Genomic DNA, 21,139 nt, shown 5'->3' with positions numbered 1-21,139 from the left:
GATCCAAGGTTAACTTACAGCAATATCAATACAATGAACCAAAATGTCAGAGAGTAAGGCAGTTAAACATTTTGAGCCGCTGAATACTTTATCCTGTCCTGTATCTAAAGTCCATTGATATGACTGTATGAAGTTTTCCAGTTGTTCTGGGTCATAAGACATATCTATTTCCTTCAGCTTTCAAAACACATTTACACGGAAATCTCAGTGTTACTTGAGCTCCATGTACTCTAGCTTGTGGTAACAAAGTCAAGAATTTCTTCCTTTTCCTTTGAGTTTCCTTAGAAACATCCGGGTATCTCCAAATTTTCTGGTTAAGGTACAGGATTTTGCAGATGTGTTTTTTTCATAATAATGTCTCTTTCCAAAGAGAATATTATGGAATTTCTGGAAACTTCTCAGGACTCTCAAGTGGAAGGAAGAGGTACATTACTTGTTAAATTCATGTTACCTTTGGAAAGAGATCTTGTTACCTTTCTTTAAGCATGCTACTTAGCTGCATTATATCTCCCCTGGCACAGCACCTCTTCGTGCCTTTAAGTATGCTCTTAGATTTCCCCATTACTTTGTCACACTGAGAGATGATGATGATGATCTCCCCCTGCTTTCACTGCCCCCCCCCCCCCTGTTTTTTTTCCTATTCGATAACTGTTGGTTCTTCCCCGCCAAAATAGTACTTGGCCTTTTGGATCTTGGTATCCCAGATGCATGATTTTGCCTTTTTTTTTTTTTTTTTTTTCCTTTTACTAAAGCATAGTCTTCCCAATTTTTTTTTTTTTTCGTGTTGTCATGATTTTCAATTTCACACTTGAAGAAACAAACTCCTGAGAAGCATATGAACAAGAAAAGCAAACAAGAATGAGAGAAACAAAAACCCCAAGAATACAGGGGTTCCAATACATCTTGTCACTTAAAATCCATCATAAGTAGGAGAGCCCTCCCTCAGCCAAAAGACATTACAGCCAGGGATGAAATGAAAAGGAGAAAAGATAAACAAAGACTGTTTTATTCATTGGAAGACTCCTCAAATAGATCAGTCTTCTACTTTTTAATGTCCTCTCTCACCTTATATTCTGCTCCCCCCCCACCCCCTCCTAAAAAAAAATGTATATTTTTGTTGTAGATTTTTTGTATTATCATCAGCAGACAGGCACGTTCCCTTCTCACCCTTCTACGTCATCAGTTCTAAAGACATTGAAGAGGACAGGCCCATGACCTTATCCTTTTGCTCCCCCACTGGTCACGTGGTTGACCCCATTAACTCATCCAGTTTCTATTTCCTTCCCCCCCCCCCCCCCCCCCCCAGCTTGGAGACTGGCTACTCATTAATTGTCCCACAGCCTTTTCCTTTTTCCTGGGTTAGGCTCTGTCATTGTGGATTTTGTATTTTTTTTTTTCCAAGCTAAGCGTATGCTATTAGGATCCATCGGCAAGAAACAATCTATGTAGCAAGAACAGGACACTAATTCTCTTCTTGGGTGGAGATTTTCTGGCATGGTACATGGTGCCAATCCTTATCGTTTTATCTCAAGATACGTGCTAATAACTAGTGGACTGACCTCTGCTGATATGTGCTGTGAGCATAGTTAATGTATATATGGAAGCTTGACAATGGAGAATAAAGTCCCTGTTTGTTGACGCATGCTTTGGTTGAAGAATGTTAGCCAGGAGCACTGCGAAAGTGCATGATACAAAGCATGTTGTTTTCTGAACATACATCATTTGATTTTATTTTTCACTTGTTTTCCTCTTGTTTGTCTATTACATTTTTGTTTGTATGTATATATATATTCTGTCCCTCTGGCAGCTTTGTATTTCCAGACTGTCTGTCCACCCTAATACTTAGCAAACCATGCCAGAAGCACCTTCCAAGGAGAAGAATGGCTGAAGTGTGTTAAGATTCGCGGCCCGCGGGTAGGCCGCGCAATCTGCGGCACTTGCCCCTGATGCTGGTCAGTCTGTGTGGTTGGAAGCCGTCGGAGTCAGCCTCTATCACTGCCTTGTCTCTCTTGTTGGCCCCAACATGGCCCGGCCTCAGAATGGCAGGAGTGCCACTGGATCCAGCATCCCACGCCACCGTGGACCCAGCCTTCTCAATGGCGCTTGCGCACATAATATGTGCACAGTGGCAGGAACCCCTGAGCGACTCCTCCAGATAATGTCAGCCTCTTGGACTATTTAAGCCAATGCCCTGCAGCAGTTCCTTGCCTTAGCAACGAGTATCCTGCTTTGCAGGGCATGTTGCCAGTGTTTCCGAGTTCCTGTGTCTTCAGCTTGCTTTCTCCTGCCTTGCCTTGTCCTTGCTTTGTTCTGCTCATCTTGTCTTCTCCTGCTTCCTTTGTCCAGCTTTATCTTGTTCATCTCATCCAGTATTTTCAGTGTCTTCATCCTCCTTTGGCTTGACCTTCTGCTTGGACCAGACCATGTCTGTTTACAGCCTGTCCCGACCTTGGCCTATCTCTGACTCTGTCTAACCGTTGCCTGTGCTGACCGCAGTGTACTATTGGACTCGTGCTCTTGTCACCGCCCTAGGGACATGCTCAGGACCGGTCAGCAGTCAGATCCCAAGGGCTCAACCTGCAGGGGAGGCAGCTAGAATAGGTGAAGTTCCAGTCTGGCCACTACAGGGCGCCTTCGCCAGCTGCAGCATAGGCCTCGTAGGCTTGCCTATGAGGTTGCGTCAACTACAGCGCAGCGCTAAGGGCTCACACCAACTTTTACAAAGTGATTCTAGTCCTATTGAAAATTCCAGAAACATTCTGCAAGAAATTGTCCAAGATGAATATTTTTCAATTTTTCCCTCATTTTCAGTTTTTGGGAGAAATTTCTATATGACCCTTCTATTAATACTAACAATCATTGGCAACTACTAGGAAAACAAATTAAACTAGTTTGACATTGTTTTATATTACTTCACCTATTGTTTGAAATATGAAGCACTGGTCAATTAGATTTTTCCAAGTTCCTGTCTATAGCAGTAATCCTCAGTTTAAGACCTGTTTGGGTCCCTTGCAGACATCACTCAAGCTGTTACATTGAAACTATGGGTGAAAAGTCATGATATAGGAATATTGGAACAGATCACTCTTGCAATATGGATAACACACACGTTTAGGTGTTTTAGTTTCAAACTGGGCCACTCATCAAGGTGCATTAGGGCTCTAATGTGCATTATATTGCACAATATACACTATTTTGCAGCTGCCGCCCAGATACCCTCCCCTTCTTTGCATGCAATTTGCAAGCATGAATAAAGAAGGTCATTAATAAGCAATTTGATACTGTTTTATCACGCCTGACCAAGAAGGTGGTTGACTGCGATAAAATAACACCTCCTAGGGAAGTGTTAGATGTGCGGCGGGAGGCCTGGGACCCTAATGTGGGTCCTGAGGCTCCTGCACATTTAAAGTGGCCTGTTTAAAAAAAAAAAAAAAAAATAACCTCCCCTTTTGACAGTAGTTTGAGAGGGGGGTCAGTGCTAACCCCCGTTTCAACCCGGGGCCGGTCAAGGCAGCCCTGACTCCCTGAAAATGAAAAATAAGTGCAAATATGCATGTGGCTAAGGGCCATCCCCTTCCACATGGCCTGGGTCCGGTTACCAGATCTTACCCCCGGTCACATGGTTGGGGCAAGATCAAATTGGTGCCGACCACCTGTGGGGCTGTTTAAGGGCCATCCTAGGACTGTGCAACACCCTTGCTGAGTAAACTTTACTGGCTCCCCATTGTGTTTCAAATTCACTTCAAGTTGTTAACCCTGGTTTTTAAGGCTCTTAATGATATTGGCCCTTAGTTGAAATCACTAAGATCGGGAGAAGAAGCCCTTCTTCAGATCCCAGCTCCATAGGAGGCAGAATTAGTTAGTACCCGCAAAAAGACATTTTTGTTTCCTGCTCCTTCTCTGAGGAATTCTTTTCCTAGAGAGATCCATCTAATCTCGGATCTCCTGCAGTATAGAAAGGCCAGTGAAACCTGGTTTAGGTCCAATCTGAAAAACTTATGGGCCTGTTGGTATAATTGTGGTGTCTCTCCTACCATTTATTGGTTCCATGTATGTATCTTCCCTCATATCTAATTTTTTGCTATATTTATGGTTGATACAATTTAGTTTGTTTCCTTGATTTGGCTGAGGACTGTATAAGGTCAGTTATCTCCATGGGATCCTGCCAGTTTTCGACCCATCTCGAATTTGTTTACCCTGGGTAAACTATTGGAGAAGGTGGTGTATTATCCACTGGCTGATGACAATCGTGTTCATTGCTTTCAGGGAGGGTTTCGCAAATCACATAGTACAGAGACACTACTTCTTTCAGTTTCAAATTATTTGCTTCAGCAATTTGATTCTGGAAATGCCGTTCTTGCTATATTTTTAGATGTGACTTCAGCGTTCAATCCCATTTCTCATGTAATTCTTTTATGTCATCTGCAAGAATTGGGTATCCAAGGGAAAGTGTTTTCCTGGTTTTCTGCTTGTGTAGAATGTCATCCACAACAAGCTTGTGTTAATGGTATGTCCGACTGGCTTGTAATGCCATCTGGGGTTCCTCAAGGGTCAGTTTTATCCGCTGCTCTTTTTAACATCTATATGTGCTCATGTATTTTATTAGAATCCCTTGGTGTTTAATTCAGCATGTACACCGATGATGTGCAGTTATATTTTCCTGTTAAAGAAAATGTTTTGGTTATATTTGTATTTGCTGAAGAAGCCCTAAATAAGATTAATCTCTGGATGCATAGCAACCATTTAAAGTTGAATCCTAATAAGACCAAAGTTCTTTGTTTGTGGAACAGAGTTGGGCGTTCCAAGATGGCAATTTAGACGGACGTATGTGCATTTGCTCCGAAAACGCTTTACCTAAAAAATTCAATTCGACTGGATACTGGTTATCTATCGAGAGATTTCTTCAAGAATGCCCCACAAGTGTAAAGCTAAAATCAGGGTATTCCCGGCAGACCCAGAATTTGCTACGGAGCAGCGTTTAATAACTCACTACACCGCCTCTGCACAGACTCAGCAGGCTTTAAGCCCCATTGGCGTTTCTGGAGGAGAAGGCCAGATTTCGCCCGGGGAAGTCACTCTAAGCCCGCCTGACCTTAGACAACGTGTGATATCTTCCTCACCGAGTATCTCCGTTCCTGCAGCGGCGAGGGATGAGGATTCCATCTGACGACCCCTGCTTGCCGGGAGTAGCGGCGATGACCCGGAAGAGTTTCATCTTGCTTCTCTGTCGAGAGCCCCGACCCCCACGGGGGGAGAAGCGGTTGGAGGAGTGGCTGTCTCCGAGGGAGAGAGGAGAGCTCCGACAAGAGAAAGCGATTCAAACATCTTGGAAACCGAGGATTTTAACAAACCTGCAGTTGTTTCGATGGATTCCCTATGGGGAATGATGGCAGGTATGTCCAAGCTAATTAAGGAGCAAACACTTCAAATAGTGGAACTGGGGAAGAAAATAGACTCTGTGTCTAAGGATAATCTCCTTGCACAGCAAGAACAGGTGCAGGTCACAGAGTCTTTAAAATGTGATATGAAAAAATTGCAAGATACTTCAGCAGGCCTGGTCCGGGATACTCAAATTACTTCTAGGAGGCTTGAAGCGGTCGAAAATTATCTTAGACATTTGAATATTAGACTCTTAAACTTCCCAAGGATTATGGGTGAAATACCTATCATAACTTTTAAAAGATACCTTCAAGAGGTCTTGAAGCTCCCAGCAGACGAAATACCTGCGGTAAAAAAAATCAGTTTTTTGGTGCAAAGAACTGGAAATATACCTGCAGCTGAAGGGAACAGGCCTGATTTCCTGAACTTAACCCAATACCTTAAACTCAGAGTTAGAAGTAATTGAGAGAGCGGTGTTATTTGTAACTTTATATTCGGAACAAGACTTTAGTTTAATTATGAAAGCGTACTTTAAAAATATTAATGTGTTATACCAAGGTCAAAGTGTTCGCATGTACCCTGATTTATCTAGACCGACTCAACAACGCCGTAAAATGTTTCTTTCTATGAGACCTGAGGCACAGGCTTTGGGAGCAAATTTCCAACTCCGCTACCCATGCAGATGTGTCTTGAAATTTTCAAATAATACTTATATATTTTTCAACCCCGAGCATTTGAGGGAGTTCCTACTTAGCAAAAGACAACCTCCCACAAATGAAGGTCTATTGTAATATGTAGTGCAGTGTATCGTCAAGTTACGTATTTCTTAGTTGACTTAAGTATTCTTCTTCTCAATGTTAAGTAAATACGCCCCCCACATATTTCCGTTGTAAATTTCTGAGATATGATATGGATCCAGGATCATGCTAAGTGAATTCTGGAAATATGTAAAAATTTTTGTTGCTGCTTGAGAATTTTTTTTTCTTTCTAATATCTCATGGAATGTATTTCATACAAAGTGTATTCTTTGTTAAATTTTAGTAAACTGATAAATAAAAAATTTAAAAAAAAAAAAAAGTTCTTTGTTTGTTTCTCTCAATCTAAGACATATATTTGGCTGATCATAATCTTTCCATGTTTCTCTATTCTAGGAAATCCCATTCTCTTTAAAGAATCAGTTTGAAATCTAGGAATGCTCTTTGATGGCACTTTCTTTTAAAGCTCGGTTAGCAGCTTCTTACAGGAGGTTACTACAAGTTAAGGGGTAGATTTTCAAAAAGCGCGCCTTAGCGTACTTTTGTTGGCGCATCAGGCGCAAACAAAAGTACGCTGGATTTTAGTAGATACGCGCGTAGCCGCTAAAATCCTGGATCGGCGCGCGCAAGGCTGCCAATTTCGTGTAGCCGGCGCGCGCTGAGCCGCGCAGCCTGCCACCGTTCCCTCCGAGGCCGCTCCGAAATCGGAGCGGCCTCGGAGGGAACTTGCTTTCGCCCTCCCCTCACCTTCCCCTCCCTTCCTCTATCTAACCCACCCCCCCTTACCTTTGTCGGGGGATTTACGCCTCCCGGAGGGAGAAGTAAATCCCCGCGCGCCAGCGGGCCTCTAGCGCGCCGGGACCTGGGGGCGGTTCCGGAGGGCGCGGCCACACCCCCGGGCCCGCCCCCGAAACGCCGCACACCGCGCAGATCGGCCCCGCCCCGACACGCCCCCTCAAAAAACCCTGGGACTTACACGAGTCCCGGGGCTCTGCACGCGCCGGTAGGCCTATGTAAAATAGGCGCACCGGCGCGCAAGGCCCTGCTCACGTAAATCCGGGTGGATTTACGCGAGCAGGGCTCTTAAAATCCGCCCCTAAGTTTATTGAGGCATGTTACATTTATTCTTGACCCAGAGGATTTTCAAACTATTTTGCAGGCTTACATTTGAACATGCATCGATTTTACAGTAGTTCATTATATTTTGGGTTGCCGAATTCTAGTTTAAAGGCACTGTAGATTTTACTTCCTTTCTTATCACTAATAGGTGGCAGAATGAACCTATTCCTCCTATTCTGAAGTGCCTTCACTGGCTACCGGTCTTACAAAGAATTAAATTCAAGGTATAGGTTGTGATGTTTAAGGTATTAAAGCATGATGAGCCTGCTTATTTAAAGTCTTTATTGATCCCTTGTATTCCTAGTTGGACGCTATATTCTGGTGAGAATCTGTTGCTGGTTCCATTCCCAAAGCCGCTCACTTAGCACCTATTTTTGAGCATTTTTTGTTTTTGCTCCTGTTTGTTGGAATGCCTTGCTCACCGAGAGGAGTGAGATTAATGAAGTAGTGAAGGTTAGAAAGCAGCTTAAGACTTTGTTTTTTCAGGACGGGGCCGGTCAAGGCAGCCCTGACTCCCTGAAAATGTACTATGTGATGTACTATGTAAATTAAATTTACTATGTAAATTAAAAGCTTTTTTCTATTGTTATAAATGTTCTATTGTTATAAATTTTCTATTGTTATAAATTTTTTCTATTGTTATAAATTTGTATTTTATGATTGTTTTATGTTTCTTTGTATTCCACTTAGCACTGTTATGTTATAAGTGAACAATAAATATTTAAATAAATAAATAAGCGGATGCTGCTATTTACATATTTTAATTTTTATGTATCTGTTACGGTTTTAAAGATTATGTTTTCATTTTATGGAGCTAAATTCTCATATGTATGTTTTCATTCTTCTTTACTGAATTATTTAAAATTATTTGTAAACTGCCTTGTGTGACATTATTTCAGAAGGGTAGTCTAGAAGCTTAAATATAAAGGATTTTCTAAAAATTCCAATGTCGAAACAAATTATTTTCGAAAGCTGCGCCATTTATTTGGAACATTCTGCTACAGAAATTGTGAGAAGAAAGTAGTTATCTTAGCTTTTGGAATAAATTAAAAGCTGTGTTATTTTCTTCCATTTACTCCTGCTAGTGATGGGGCCTGCTTGTTGATAATATGTAACTGTTTTATTTTTGCTATTGTATTGTTGTACTATGTTGTATTCTGCTGAGATCTTATTTGGATTAGCAGAATATAAATTACAATAAATAACAAAAAAAGACACTGTGAAAACTAGATATTTCTTTTTAGCCTAGTTTCCTATAGGGAAGCTGGTTTTATGAGATCATTTCATAGGCGTGTCTGATCCTCCAAAAACCTCTTGAAATGTTCCTACAGTTTCATTGAATTTTGTGCCAGATAGATGTCCAGCGACTCCCACATGTGCCCTTGGTGCTCCCATTTTGTTTTACGATCTGGCCCTTGAGAGGGTGAGGCTGCACTAGAGGGGATTCTCCACCATAGTTGTCTCAACAGTGTTAAAGGCACAAAAAGTATCCACTTTGTTGGCCTACATTCACATTTGGCGCTTACCTGAGAGTTTCTGCCAGCGGTGTCAGATGTGCCCTTGGAAGGCAGGTGTCGCACGAGTCCTAGATTTCATACAGCCCTAGTTTTCTCAAGGCAAACTATATATAATATACATATTGTCCAGAATATGCCTGAGAACCTGACCAGTTCCAGCTTCAGTAATGACACAATATGCATGTGAAAGGCTGACTGCAAAAATTTGAATTTCAGAAAGAATTTAGAGAAAAAAAGTAAGAATATTTTGCACTACAAAGAAGTTTTCTTTTCCTGTTCAAGATTTGGGTTCGCTCACGAGATATGACAAGTCAGCCATCACCACTGACTGGCAGAAGAAGTTGACTCCAGAGCAGTACTATATCACTAGAGAAAAAGGAACCGAATTGGTGAGTTAAGGATGTTTGTGGGTATCCAAGGACACCCTAAGGATACAGATATAGAAAGCCTAGGGCTCTTTCTGCAAGGACCTCCAGAGAGAGGCGCAGTAAGGCTGTCCAGTTCACTCCCGCTTATGTTGGCACACGCTCAGCCACTTGGTTCTTTACCTCTTGCTCTCCTCGGTTTCAAGGGTGAGCGCTGTGGGAACCAGTTTTTAAGCTTTCCTCTTTCCCTAAAATCCCCCCCCCCCGCCCCAACTTCCTGGTTTTCAAGATAATCAAAACGTGCCAAGTAACTTGCTTCACAGGACAGCTGGATCTGACTCTCAGTGGATATCATGAAAGCCAGGCCAGTTTTGTGCCTCATGGGGGCTGGAGTCTGAGACCGCTATATTCTCCTCAGGTTCCATGGTATTCTGGGGGTCTGTAATCCGGATTACTCCCAAGAAAAGCAGCCCTGAAATATACTGCAAACAGAAAGAGAGAGTAAAAATAAAATATATATATATATTACAAGAATTGACTACACCTATCTCTGGTGACTTGGAGCCATCTGGTAACACTAGCGAGAAGCTAAGTGAAAGAATGTTGTTTTTATTTTACACTGAATCTTTATCGTGCTCACTAATCAAACAGATGACATTTCCAACTGCTGAACTCCCAGCATTAATTAGAGCCTTTTATTTGTCTAAATCAGAAACCTTTATCTTGTGTTTTGAATTCAAGATGCTAGACTTTTAAAATATGGCTTTCTACTGTTTTTAGCCTTTCAGTGGAATCTACCTAAATAATGCAGAGCCGGGGATGTACCACTGTGTGTGCTGCAGTGTGCCACTCTTCAGGTAAGAGCCCTGAACGACAGTGCGCACAACGCTCCCCGGCCCGTCTGTGACGGTGGGACACATAGCCATGTCTGCTGAGGGGGAGGCCACAGCAGTGCTTCAGAATCAGACGATGAGGACCCTGGCTTCCAACACTGCATGCAGAATGGGGGCTTGGAGGGAGGGGGATGGGCAGGAGGTGGGGCCACCCTACGTGGACTGTGCTGATGGTAATTGGTCACTACACTAACTTCCAGTTAATAGCATGTCATGTTGGCAGGATTGTCACTTGGTCCACCAGGGAAAATTAACTGCTCGGCTTGTTGGTTAGTAGACTGCAAAAAGAGTTTGTATTGAAATAAAGATTTGGGTGCTTACAGATCAGACACTCGTTCTGAAGACAGTCTGCAAAAGTCAATTGAAAAATTAGTTTGTCTAGCTTGAAATACTTTTTTTTTTTTTTTTTAAGAATGTAATTTCATATATGTTTGATCCTTCTGAGTTATCGTTTTACCCTACATTCTAGGCTTAAACATGGAAGGAGTAGTAGATATTCAAAAGCCATTTAGATGGATAACTGAAAAGCAATCTAAATGGCTAATATGCATTTTCAGACAGTTATCTGGCTAAATAGCAGATATAAAAGGAGTGTTCTGGGGAAAGGTTCGTTTATCTGGCTAACATAGTCGAATATCAGGTATATCCAGCTAAGGGGGTCATTTATCAAAATGCGATAAGGCGTTTTCGCATGTGTTAAGGGCTTATCGCATGTGAAAAGCCCCGTTAACGCATGTGATAGGCCCTTACCGCATGTGAAAACATGTTTAACGCATGCGATAGCACCATATTGTATGGTGCGATGCAAATTCAGAAAATAGGAGGAGTTAGGGGCGGAGAGTGGACTGGGTTAGCCTGTCTGCGAAGAGGTATCGCGCAGCCGTAACGCCGATTTTTAACACCTCTTTGAATTGCGTTAGGCAGTGCGATAGCTGCCGTGACCGTGCGGTAAGGTTTCATCACCTTTTGCGATGTCTCCCGTAAGGCCTATTTGAGGTGAATTAAAGGGCCCAGAGCCTTGGGGGGGAGGGAGAGAGAGAGAGAGAGAGAGAGCGAGCCTGGCCATAATGTCATCCCCATAGGTAGGTATTTGTATCTCTATGGGAGGCCCACCAATAACTCGAGGTGGGGTTTAGGTATTAGTGTAGGGGGTTAGGGGCCACTTTGACATTCTATGTGACAGGTACGAACAGAACAGCGGTCTCTTGTGAAGATTTGATGACCTTCGGAGTGAGGAAACTCACTCCAAGATGAGATTTGGGCAATGTTCTCTCCACCTAGGTTCTAACTAAATATCCCACACCCTAAGATGGTGCCTGGTGGTCAAAAAGGCTAAGGCTATATTATCTCAGTATCCCACATGGGGGAGCAAAATCTATCCTCCTGTTTATTAAACCAAGGGTTCCTTGTATACATACTGTATATTGGATACATGGTAATAGATACAAAAAGGGATTTAATTAACATAGGTTTGAAACTTGTGAGCAGTAGCTCAAATCATCAAGGATACAACTTTGGCTACTATCTATTCGTGCATCCTTCGCATGCATTCAGAATTTAATCATCTTAAAAAAATATCTCACATTTACATTCCTCATGCTTGGATCTGAAACAGCTGAACAGAATTTAGACTGTAACTCTTAAAGGTGAATTTTAAAAGCCTGGCACATGCATTAATTAGGGGATGCACGAATAGCTTGAACTCATGCATGCCGAGCGGATTTTAAAAGCCGCCTAGATACGTGCGTATCTCCTGCAGCACGCACGTTGCCAACATTTTAAAAAATGGGCGGGCTTGGGCATTTAAGGTGGGAACCAGAAATGTGCGCCCAAGTACTCACATGCCTGGGTACTTGCCTAGAACCCCTGAAGATGAATTTTAAAAGTCGAGGGATTGGTGAATCTGTCTCGTGTGCATCAAGCGGATTTTAAAAGCTAGCCAGCTACACGCTTATCTCCTGCATCACACAGATCGCCAATGTTTTCAAAGAAGAGCAGGGTGTGGGCATGGGCATTTCGGGGTGTGAACCAGAGATGTGCGTGTAAATACTTAGGTGCCTGGGCACGCGCCCAGAATCCTTACCAAGTAAGTTTACGTCTGCTGTGGAAGAGGTGTAAGTTATAAAATAAAGAAAACTAGGCAGATCTGTGGGATTTTAAGGGTTGGGGCTAACTGGAGAGGAGTGAAGGCTATTAAACTGGTGGGGTTTGGAGGACCTATCTCTTAACTGGGCAGACTGGGGATGAACTGGTAAAACTGGGAATGGTGATGGCACTCCTTTTAAAATTCCCTGACTTGCGTGGTAGAAGCGGGATTTATACGCACGCTCGCATAAAATTTTGTGCATGTGCACACAGCCAGACTATTTTATAACGTGTACATATATGCGCATATGTTATAAAATGGCCATGTCTGTGGGCGTGGGCCGATGTATGTGCACCTGTGCGCCACTTTGAAAGCTACTGTCCCTAGGAGTTAAGAACATGTCATACTGGGTCAGACCAAGGTCCATCAAGCCCAGCATCCTGTTTCCAACAGAGGCCAAACAAAGCCAATTCCCAGTTGCTTTGGGAAATTTAAATATCAGTGGATAAGAAGTTTATAGGTGGATGTGATTACCCAGGGAAAGGGGGTGGGAGAAGGAGAGAAGTACGTGACTTTTTTTTTTTTTAAGTAACTGAGATGCAGTCTTGGAGAATGGAACTAAAATTTAGTTATTCTTAGGCTTTTAGACTGTCCAGTTTATTCCTGATTAGAGATGTGAATCGTGTCCTCTATCGTCTTAACGATCGATTTCGGCTGGGAGGGGGAGGGAATCGTATTGTTGCCGTTTGGGTGTTTGAAATATCGTGAAAATCGTGAGCCGGCACACTAAAACCCCCTAAAACCCACCCCCAACCCTTTAAATTAAATCCCCCACCCTCCCGAACCCCCCCCAAATGCCTTAAATTACCTGGCGGTCCGGAACGGCCTCCTGCAATTGAATTGTGTTGTCTTCAGCCGGCGCCATTTTTCAAAATGGCGGCGGCCATAGACCAACACGATTCGACTGCAGGAGGTCGTTCCGGACCCCCGCTGGACTTTTGGCAAGTCTTGTGGGGGTCAGGAGGCCCCCCAAGCTGGCCAAAAGTCCCTGGGGGTCCAGCGGGGGTCCGGAAAACAATTTGCGGCAGGAGATCGTTTTCCGGACCCCCGCTGGACCCCCAGGGACTTTTGGCCAGCTTGGGGGGGCCTCCTGACCCCCACAAGACTTGCCAAAAGTCCAGCGGGGGTCCGGAACGACCTCCTGCAGTCGAATCGTGTTGGTCTATGGCCGCCGCCATTTTGCGCCGCCATTTTTAAAAATTGTGCCGGCTGAAGACAACACAATTCAATTGCAGGAGGCCGTTCCGGACCGCCGCTGGACCCCCAGGTAATTTAAGGCATTTGGGGGGGGGGGTTCGGGAGGGTGGGGGATTTAATTTAAAGGGTCGGGGTGGGTTTTAGGGGGTTTTAGTGTGCCGGTTTTCCTGCCCTCCCCCTTCCCCCGATTTACGATTTTTTGACGATAAATCGGGGGAATTGGTATTGTATCGTGGCCCTAAAGATTTTTGACGATTTAAAATATATCGGACGATATTTTAAATCGTCAAAAAACGATTCACATCCCTATTCCTGATACCCTTACAGCCAAGTTACTACCTCAGTCACACAGGGGATCCATTTTGTTGGATCTGTAAAGAGAGTATCCTTGATACATATACAAATTCTGCCTGTGTTTTTATATTTCCCATAACTAACCTAATGTTCTCTGGATCCTGTGATTCCCACAAGAGAAATCAAAGTCTTTCTGTTATCCTTCTCATGCTGATACAGCATTGTCCTGGTTAAATATTGTTGAATATTAATGGCATAGAGATGGGAATGACAAGTGAGATGGTCAGATTTGCTGATACAAAATTATTCAAAGTTGTTAAATCGCAAGAAGAACTTGCAAGACTGGGCATCCAAATGGTAGATGACATTTAATGTGGACAAGTGCAAAGTGAAGCACATAGGGAAGAAGAATCCAAATACTTACACAATGCAAGGTTTCATATTGGGAGTCACCACCCAGGAAAAAGATCTAGGCGTCATCGTGGATATGTTGGAATCCTCTGCTCAGTGCATGGCGGTAGCCAAGAAAGCAAATAGAATGCTAGGGATTATTAGGAACGGAATGGTGAATAAAATAGGGAATATCATAATGCCTCTGTATCACTCCATGGTGAGACCTCATCTTGAATAGTGTATGCAGTTCTGGTCACCACATCTCAAGAAAGATAAAGCAGAACTAGAATAGATACAGAGAAGGGTGACCAGAATGATAAGGGGGATTGAACGATTTCCCTATGAGGAAAGGCCAAAGAGGTTAGGGCTCTTCAGCTTGGAGAAGAGACGACTGAGGGGGAGATATGATAGAGATCTATAAAATAAGTGTATTGGAATGGAACGGTTAAGCATAAATTAGTTGTTTATGCTTTCAAAAAGTATAAAGATTAGGGGCCATGCAATGAAGTTACCAGATGATACGTTTAAGATAAACAGGAGACAATACTTTTTTGCCAAACTCATAATTAAACTCTGGAATTCCTTGCCAGAGGGTATGGTAAAAGCTGTTGATGTAGCTTTGTTTAAAAAAAAAAAAAAAAAAAAAAGATTTAGGCATTTTCCTGGAAGAAAAGTCCATAAACATTATTAAAGTGAATTTGGGAAATCTACTGCTTGTCCCTGGGATAAGCAGCATGTAATCTATTAAATTTAAAAATCCTGCCAGGCACTTGTGACTTGGATTGACCACTGTTGGAAACAGGATGCTGGTCTTGATGGACTTACGTTTTACCATGCTGGGTCAGACCGTTATGTTCTCATGTTCTTATGAGCACTCCTAGGTAGAGGAGTTCTGTGATAAATTGCTCTCTTCATGGGAACAGCCTATTTAATTGTGCAACGGTAAAGCAATTTGCAAAGTGCTGTTAGGCAAGTGACAGTATAATCATCATAGTAATGAACCTAGAGGTCTTTATCTGTTGATTTTCTATGCAAATTCATCTCTTATAACATTTTAGATTTTTTTTTTTTGTACTTTTATATGGAAAATCAATCAGACAAACCTGCCTTTTCTTTATCACGTCAGATGTTGTAGTAATTTGGTTTTATCCCAGGACAAGCAGGATGCTAGTCCTCACATATGGGTGACATCGGTAATGGAGCCCTATGTATGGAAAAACTTCTTTAAAAGTTTCCATGAAACTTTTGACTGGCACCAGAGTGCCTACTGAGCATGCCCAGCATGCCATGATATTCCCTGCCACAGGGGTCTCCCTTCAGTCTTCTTTTTTTCCGCGAAGCAAGTAGCATCGCGGTATAATTGGAGTCCTGTGGTGAATTCACCACTTTAGAAAAGTTTAACTTTTCGGGAAAAAAATCAATCCCACCGCAAGGGTTTCCCTTCGTTTACACCGCGGTAACTTTTTTTCCCCTTCGGTTTCCGGCCGGTACCGATATTTTTTGGTCATCGCCGTCGACGGCTGTCCGGCAAAATGGCCTCCGGGTTCAAAAAATGCCCGAACTGTGCGCGGAATATGTCGATAACCGACCCGCACTTAGAATGTGTTCTTTGCCTAGGCAAAGATCACAGTGTACAATCGTGTACTTTATGTGCGGAGATGACCTCAAAAGGCCGTCGTCTCCGCGTTGAAAAAATGGAGCAATTGTTTAACATACAATTGCTTCCGAAGGCATCGACTTCGGTTCAGTCATCGCCATCGGGATCCGTCCAACAGGTACTACTGAAGAAACATTGTCCGGAGGCAGGAGACGCTTCTATGCCTTCACCGTCAGTATCGTCGAAGGCGTCCACTTCTGGAAGTGAAAAACAGAAGGAAAAACATCGTCACCGGCATCGACGCCTAGCACCGATGACCGAAGATCCATCGACAGGTACGGCCTCACCCGCAAAGATACCTCGGACGAGTGCGGAGGCTTCGAGGCCTACTGATCCAGGGCGATCCCCACCGATATCTGTGCCGGGTTCCATACCTCCTCAGGGCTCTGAGGGGGTATCGGCATCGCCATCACCGCCTCCCTCCATAGCTGCTCTGGTATCACCAGCTATGAGAGTGGAACTTGACACATATATACGTCAAGTGGTGCACCAGGCTCTGCGCGATACGATTCCGCCACAGCCATCGACACCTCCATCAATTCCGATGCCGAGAGAACCATCGCCATTGAAGCCGCCGGCACCGACGATGCCACGGGAACCGCTCCCAATGCCTATCCCGGTACCCTCACCGGGGACTATACCGGTGCCAACAGAGGATGTCTCGATGCTACATCCATTCATGACAAAATTAGACACTCTCCTGGATATTTTATCAAACAAAACACCAGAAGAGCCTATTCCAGGCCCCTCTGGAATACCAAGACCTCCAAGGCCTCATTCTCCTCTTCTACCATCAAGGCCTAAGGAGCCTTTGCTAGTGCCAGTCACTCACCACACTCCACGGGATATGGCTACTGACGCAAGCTCAGAATATTCTTCAGATGGGGATATTTTTTCTGAACCCTCCCCACCTGACGACCACAGGAAGTCACCTCCTGAGGACCTTTCCTTTACAAATTTTGTAAAGGATATGGCTGATACCATCCCCTGAAAGGGGATGATATCAGCAGAAAACACTGGAGGTTCTGCAATTTGTAGATCCTCCTAAAGAAATGTTAGCAGTACCAGTCCATGAAGTTTTTCAAGACCTTCAGTACAGGATATGGGAACACCCAGGATCAGTCTCAGCAGTCAATAAAAGATCAGAGGTAACTTATTTGGTACAACCTATCCCAGGTTTTCAAAAATCACAGTTGCCACACCAGTCAGTCGTGGTAGAGTCCGCCCAGAAGAAGGCGAAACGACTGAAATCTCATTCATCTACATCACCTGGGAAGGAAAGTAGATTTCTGGATAATCTAGGACACAAGGTTTTTCAGGGTTCAATGCTGGTAATGGTATCCAAGATAACAACATCATACCAGCTATATATGAACCAATATCAAAGGAACCTGTGGAAGCAGGTTCAAGACCTAGCTCTCTCTCTCCCTGAGCAGTATCAAGAACCATTCCAGAATATCATCCATAAAGGCCTCGAATCAGGAAAACATGAGGTCAGAGCTACTTATGACTGCTTTGAGACTGCAGCACGACTTTCTGCTTCAGGCATAGCTGCACGCAGATGGGCATGGCTAAAGGCCTCTGATCTCCGTCCAGAGGTCCAAGAACGTTTGGCTGATCTTCCTTGCTTGGGGGACAACCTTTTTGGAGAGAAGGTCAAAGAAGCTGTGGTGACTATGAAAGACCACACAGAAACACTAAAGCAATTATCCTTAATACCTCAGGATACTCAACCTTCCACAAGGAGGATTCAAAAACGTGATACCAGACGTCCATACTACCGTCCACGCAGGTATTATCCCCCAGCAAATAGACCCAGAACAGCCCGCCCACCTCAATGCCAACAACCTAGGCAGAGGCCTGCAAGGGCACAACCACCACCACAAACTGCCACTACATCTGGTTTTTGAAACAATTCAGAGAGCAGCGGCCTCATCAACCCATTTCCACACATACCAGTAGGGGGTCGTATAACATACTTCCAAAGCATTTGGGCATCCATAACCACCGACCAGTGGGTGTTATCCATCACAACTCACGGTTACAGACTAGATTTTCTTACTGTTCCAAAAGAAAACCCACCACTTCCATCTTGGACAGTAAATCAACATTCCATAATTCTTCAAACAGAATTATCCACCCTTCTGAGAGCCAGGGCCATAGAACCAGTTCCTGGACCTCAAAAGGGCAGGGGATTCTACTCCCGCTATTTCCTAATTCCAAAGAAAACAGGAGGCCTTCGACCCATTCTAGACCTCAGAAATCTCAACAAATTTCTCAAAGAAAAATTCAGGATGGTGTCCTTAGGCACCATTCTACCTCTTCTTCAAAGGGGAGATTGGCTCTGCTCTCTGGATCTTCAAGATGCCTACGCGCACATTCCCATCTTTCCTCCTCATCGCCAGTACTTACGATTTCTGGTAAAGGATCAACACTTTCAATACAGAGTGCTGCCATTCGGCCTTGCATCAGCCCCACGAGTATTCACAAAGTGCATGGCTGTAGCAGTGGCACACCTCCACAAACAGAGTGCATGTGTTCCCTTATCTGGACGATTGGCTCATCAAGAGTCAAACAAAAGAAGGAGCTCTCACGTCTCTCAAGCTCACTATCCATGTGCTTCACTCCTTGGGATTTCTCATCAACTACCAGAAATCCCATCTGTCACCAACTCATCTTATACAGTTCATAGGTGCAGAGCTAAATACTGCAATAGCAAAAGCTTTTCTTCCAAGAGACCGTGCTCAAACACTTGTCCTCTTGACTCACACTCTTCGAAATCAATTCCAGGTAACAGCTCACCAGTGCCTCATTCTTCAAGGGCACATGGCTTCCACAGTTCACGTAACTCCCATGGCCAGATTGACCATGCGACTACTGCAATGGACACTCAAAGCACAGTGGATACAAGCCACTCAACCAATGTCCACTCCCATTCATATCACACCAGAGCTCAGATCTGCACTCATCTGGTGGACATCAGTGAACAACCTGCTCAAAGGCCTACCTTTCCAGCAACCAGTTCCACAAGTAACTTTGACTACAGATGCATCCACCTTGGGGTGGGGAGCACACATTGGTCATCTAAAGACACAGGGCAAGTGGACAAAGCTCGAAGCCTCTTTTCAAATAAACTTCCTGGAGCTTCGAGCTATACGCTATGCGCTGCATGCGTTCAAGGACTGCCTATCGCACAAGACTGTTCTGATCCAAACGGACAACACAGTAGCCATGTGGTACATCAACAAACAAGGGGGGACAGGTTCTTACCTCCCTTTGTCAAGAAGCAGCACAAATTTGGGACTGGGCCCTGACACACTCAATTCTTCTACGGGCCACTTACCTAGCAGGCATCCACAACATAGTAGCAGATCGCCTCAGTCGTCAGTTCCAACCGCACGAATGGTCCTTGGATCCAGCAATAGCATCCAAGATCTTCCAACCGACGATAGATCTCTTTGCATCCCATCTCAACTACAAAGTGAACAATTACTGCTTTCTACTCCGACAGCAGAACGGCCTACCAAAGGACGCATTTGCTCGCCATTGGAATTCAGGCCTATTATACGCGTATTTATTTATTTATTTATTTAATTTCTTTTCCTATACCGATGCTCAAGACTAGGTCTTATCGTACCGGTTTACAATGTAACTGAGGGGAAACCAATTAACATCAAGGTAGAAAGTAAAGTTACATTAAAACAGGGAGCATAAAACCTGGGCAATGGAAGACAGTGCAGAGTTTAAACTGAGCAACAATTAGAGAGAGATAAATATATAAATCAACAAAAACTGTAAGATATCCACCGATACCACTCATAACCAAAACACTAGTGAAGCTACAACAGGACAAGGGGACTATGATACTCATAGCCCCATATTGGCCTCGACAAGTATGGTTCCCCACACTGCTAGATCTGTCAGGGATCCAATTCGCCTGGGAGTAGCTCCCAATCTCATAACTCAGGAACAGGGTCAGTTGCGCCATCCCATCCTTCAATCCCTCTCCCTGACAGCATGGATGTTGAAAACTTGATCTTACAGCCCCTCAACCTTCCAACCAATATATCTCAAGTACTTATAGCTGCACGTAAACCTTCCACTAGAAAGAATTATTCCTACAAATGGAAACAGTTTACTCTGTGGTGCACTCAGAAAGATTTAGATCCTTTCACTTGCCCCACTACCTCACTACTAGATTACCTTTACTATCTCTCAGAATCTGGTCTTAAGACGTCATCTGTAAGGGTACACTTAAGTGCAATCTCAGCTTACCATAACAAGCTGGGAGACGCACCTATCTCCACACAGCCTCTCGTCAGTAAATTCATGAGAGGCCTAACTCACATTAAACCTCCAGTTCATTCCCCAAGCATATTATGGGACCTGAACGTAGTATTAACCAGGCTTATGCGTTCTCCATTTGAACCCATAAATACCTGTGACCTTAAATACCTTACTTGGAAAACGGTATTTCTCATAGCCATTACATCAGCTAGAAGGGTCAGCGAATTACAAGCGCTAGTCACATACGAACCTTTTACAAAGTTCCTACATGACAGAGTAGTCCTCCGTACACATCCAAAATTCCTTCCTAAGGTTGTCACGGAATTTCACTTGAACCAATCAATAGTTTTACCAACATTCTTTCCTAGGCCTCATTCCCATCAGGGTGAAAGAGCCTTACACACTTTGGACTGTAAGCATGCATTATCCTTCTATTTAAACCGCACAACAGCCCAAAGAAAATCCAGTCAGCTGTTTGTATCCTATGATCCAAACAAACCAGGTAAAGCAGTGGGTAAGCATACTCTGTCAAACTGGTTAGCAGATTGCATACAATTTTGTTATGAAAAAGCAGGCCTTACTCTTCAAGGGCGAGTAAAAGCACACTCAGTAAGAGCGATGTCAACCTCAGTAGCACACCTTCGCTCTGTGCCTATTCTGGACATTTGTAAAGCAGCAACATGGAGTTCTCTTCACACTTTTACAGCTCACTACTGTTTAGACAAAGAAGGAAGACAAGATTCAGCCTATGGACAATCCGTCTTAAAGAACTTGTTTCCAGTATAATCCCAACTCCTTCTACATCCAACCTGCTGTGATCTTCGGCTGATTCATCTCAACAACAATACTTCACTGTTGTTTCACTACAAAATGACTCCGCCTCTAGCTTGCTAATCACCCATGTGAGGACTAGCATCCTGCTTGTCCTGGGATAAAGCAAAATTGCTTACCTTGTAATAGGTGTTATCCCAGGACAGCAGGATGTAGTCCTCACGAAACCCACCCACCACCCGATACGTTTTATTATTTTATTTTTGGCTAATGCTAATTGCTACAAAACAAGACTGAAGGGAGACCCCTGTGGCAGGGAATATCATGGCATGCTGGGCATGCTCAGTAGGCACTCTGGTGCCAGCC

General features: G+C 43.8%; 1 protein-coding gene across 2 annotated transcripts in view; it reads left to right on the top strand.

The window, feature by feature from the left end:
* The window catches only part of MSRB2 (methionine sulfoxide reductase B2), a 63,723-nt gene that overhangs the window by 14,644 nt on the left and 27,940 nt on the right, over positions 1–21,139 (top strand). For both annotated transcript variants that reach the window (XM_029588704.1, XM_029588703.1), the window contains exons 2-3: positions 9,053–9,159; positions 9,916–9,992. In XM_029588704.1, the coding sequence (XP_029444564.1) occupies positions 9,053–9,159; positions 9,916–9,992 (184 nt within the window). The remainder of the gene's footprint in view (positions 1–9,052; positions 9,160–9,915; positions 9,993–21,139) is intronic.

Source organism: Rhinatrema bivittatum, chromosome 2 (assembly GCF_901001135.1).
Source record: "Rhinatrema bivittatum chromosome 2, aRhiBiv1.1, whole genome shotgun sequence".
In the NCBI taxonomy this organism is placed as follows: domain Eukaryota; kingdom Metazoa; phylum Chordata; class Amphibia; order Gymnophiona; family Rhinatrematidae; genus Rhinatrema; species Rhinatrema bivittatum.
This window is presented reverse-complemented; position numbering and strand designations above follow the sequence as displayed.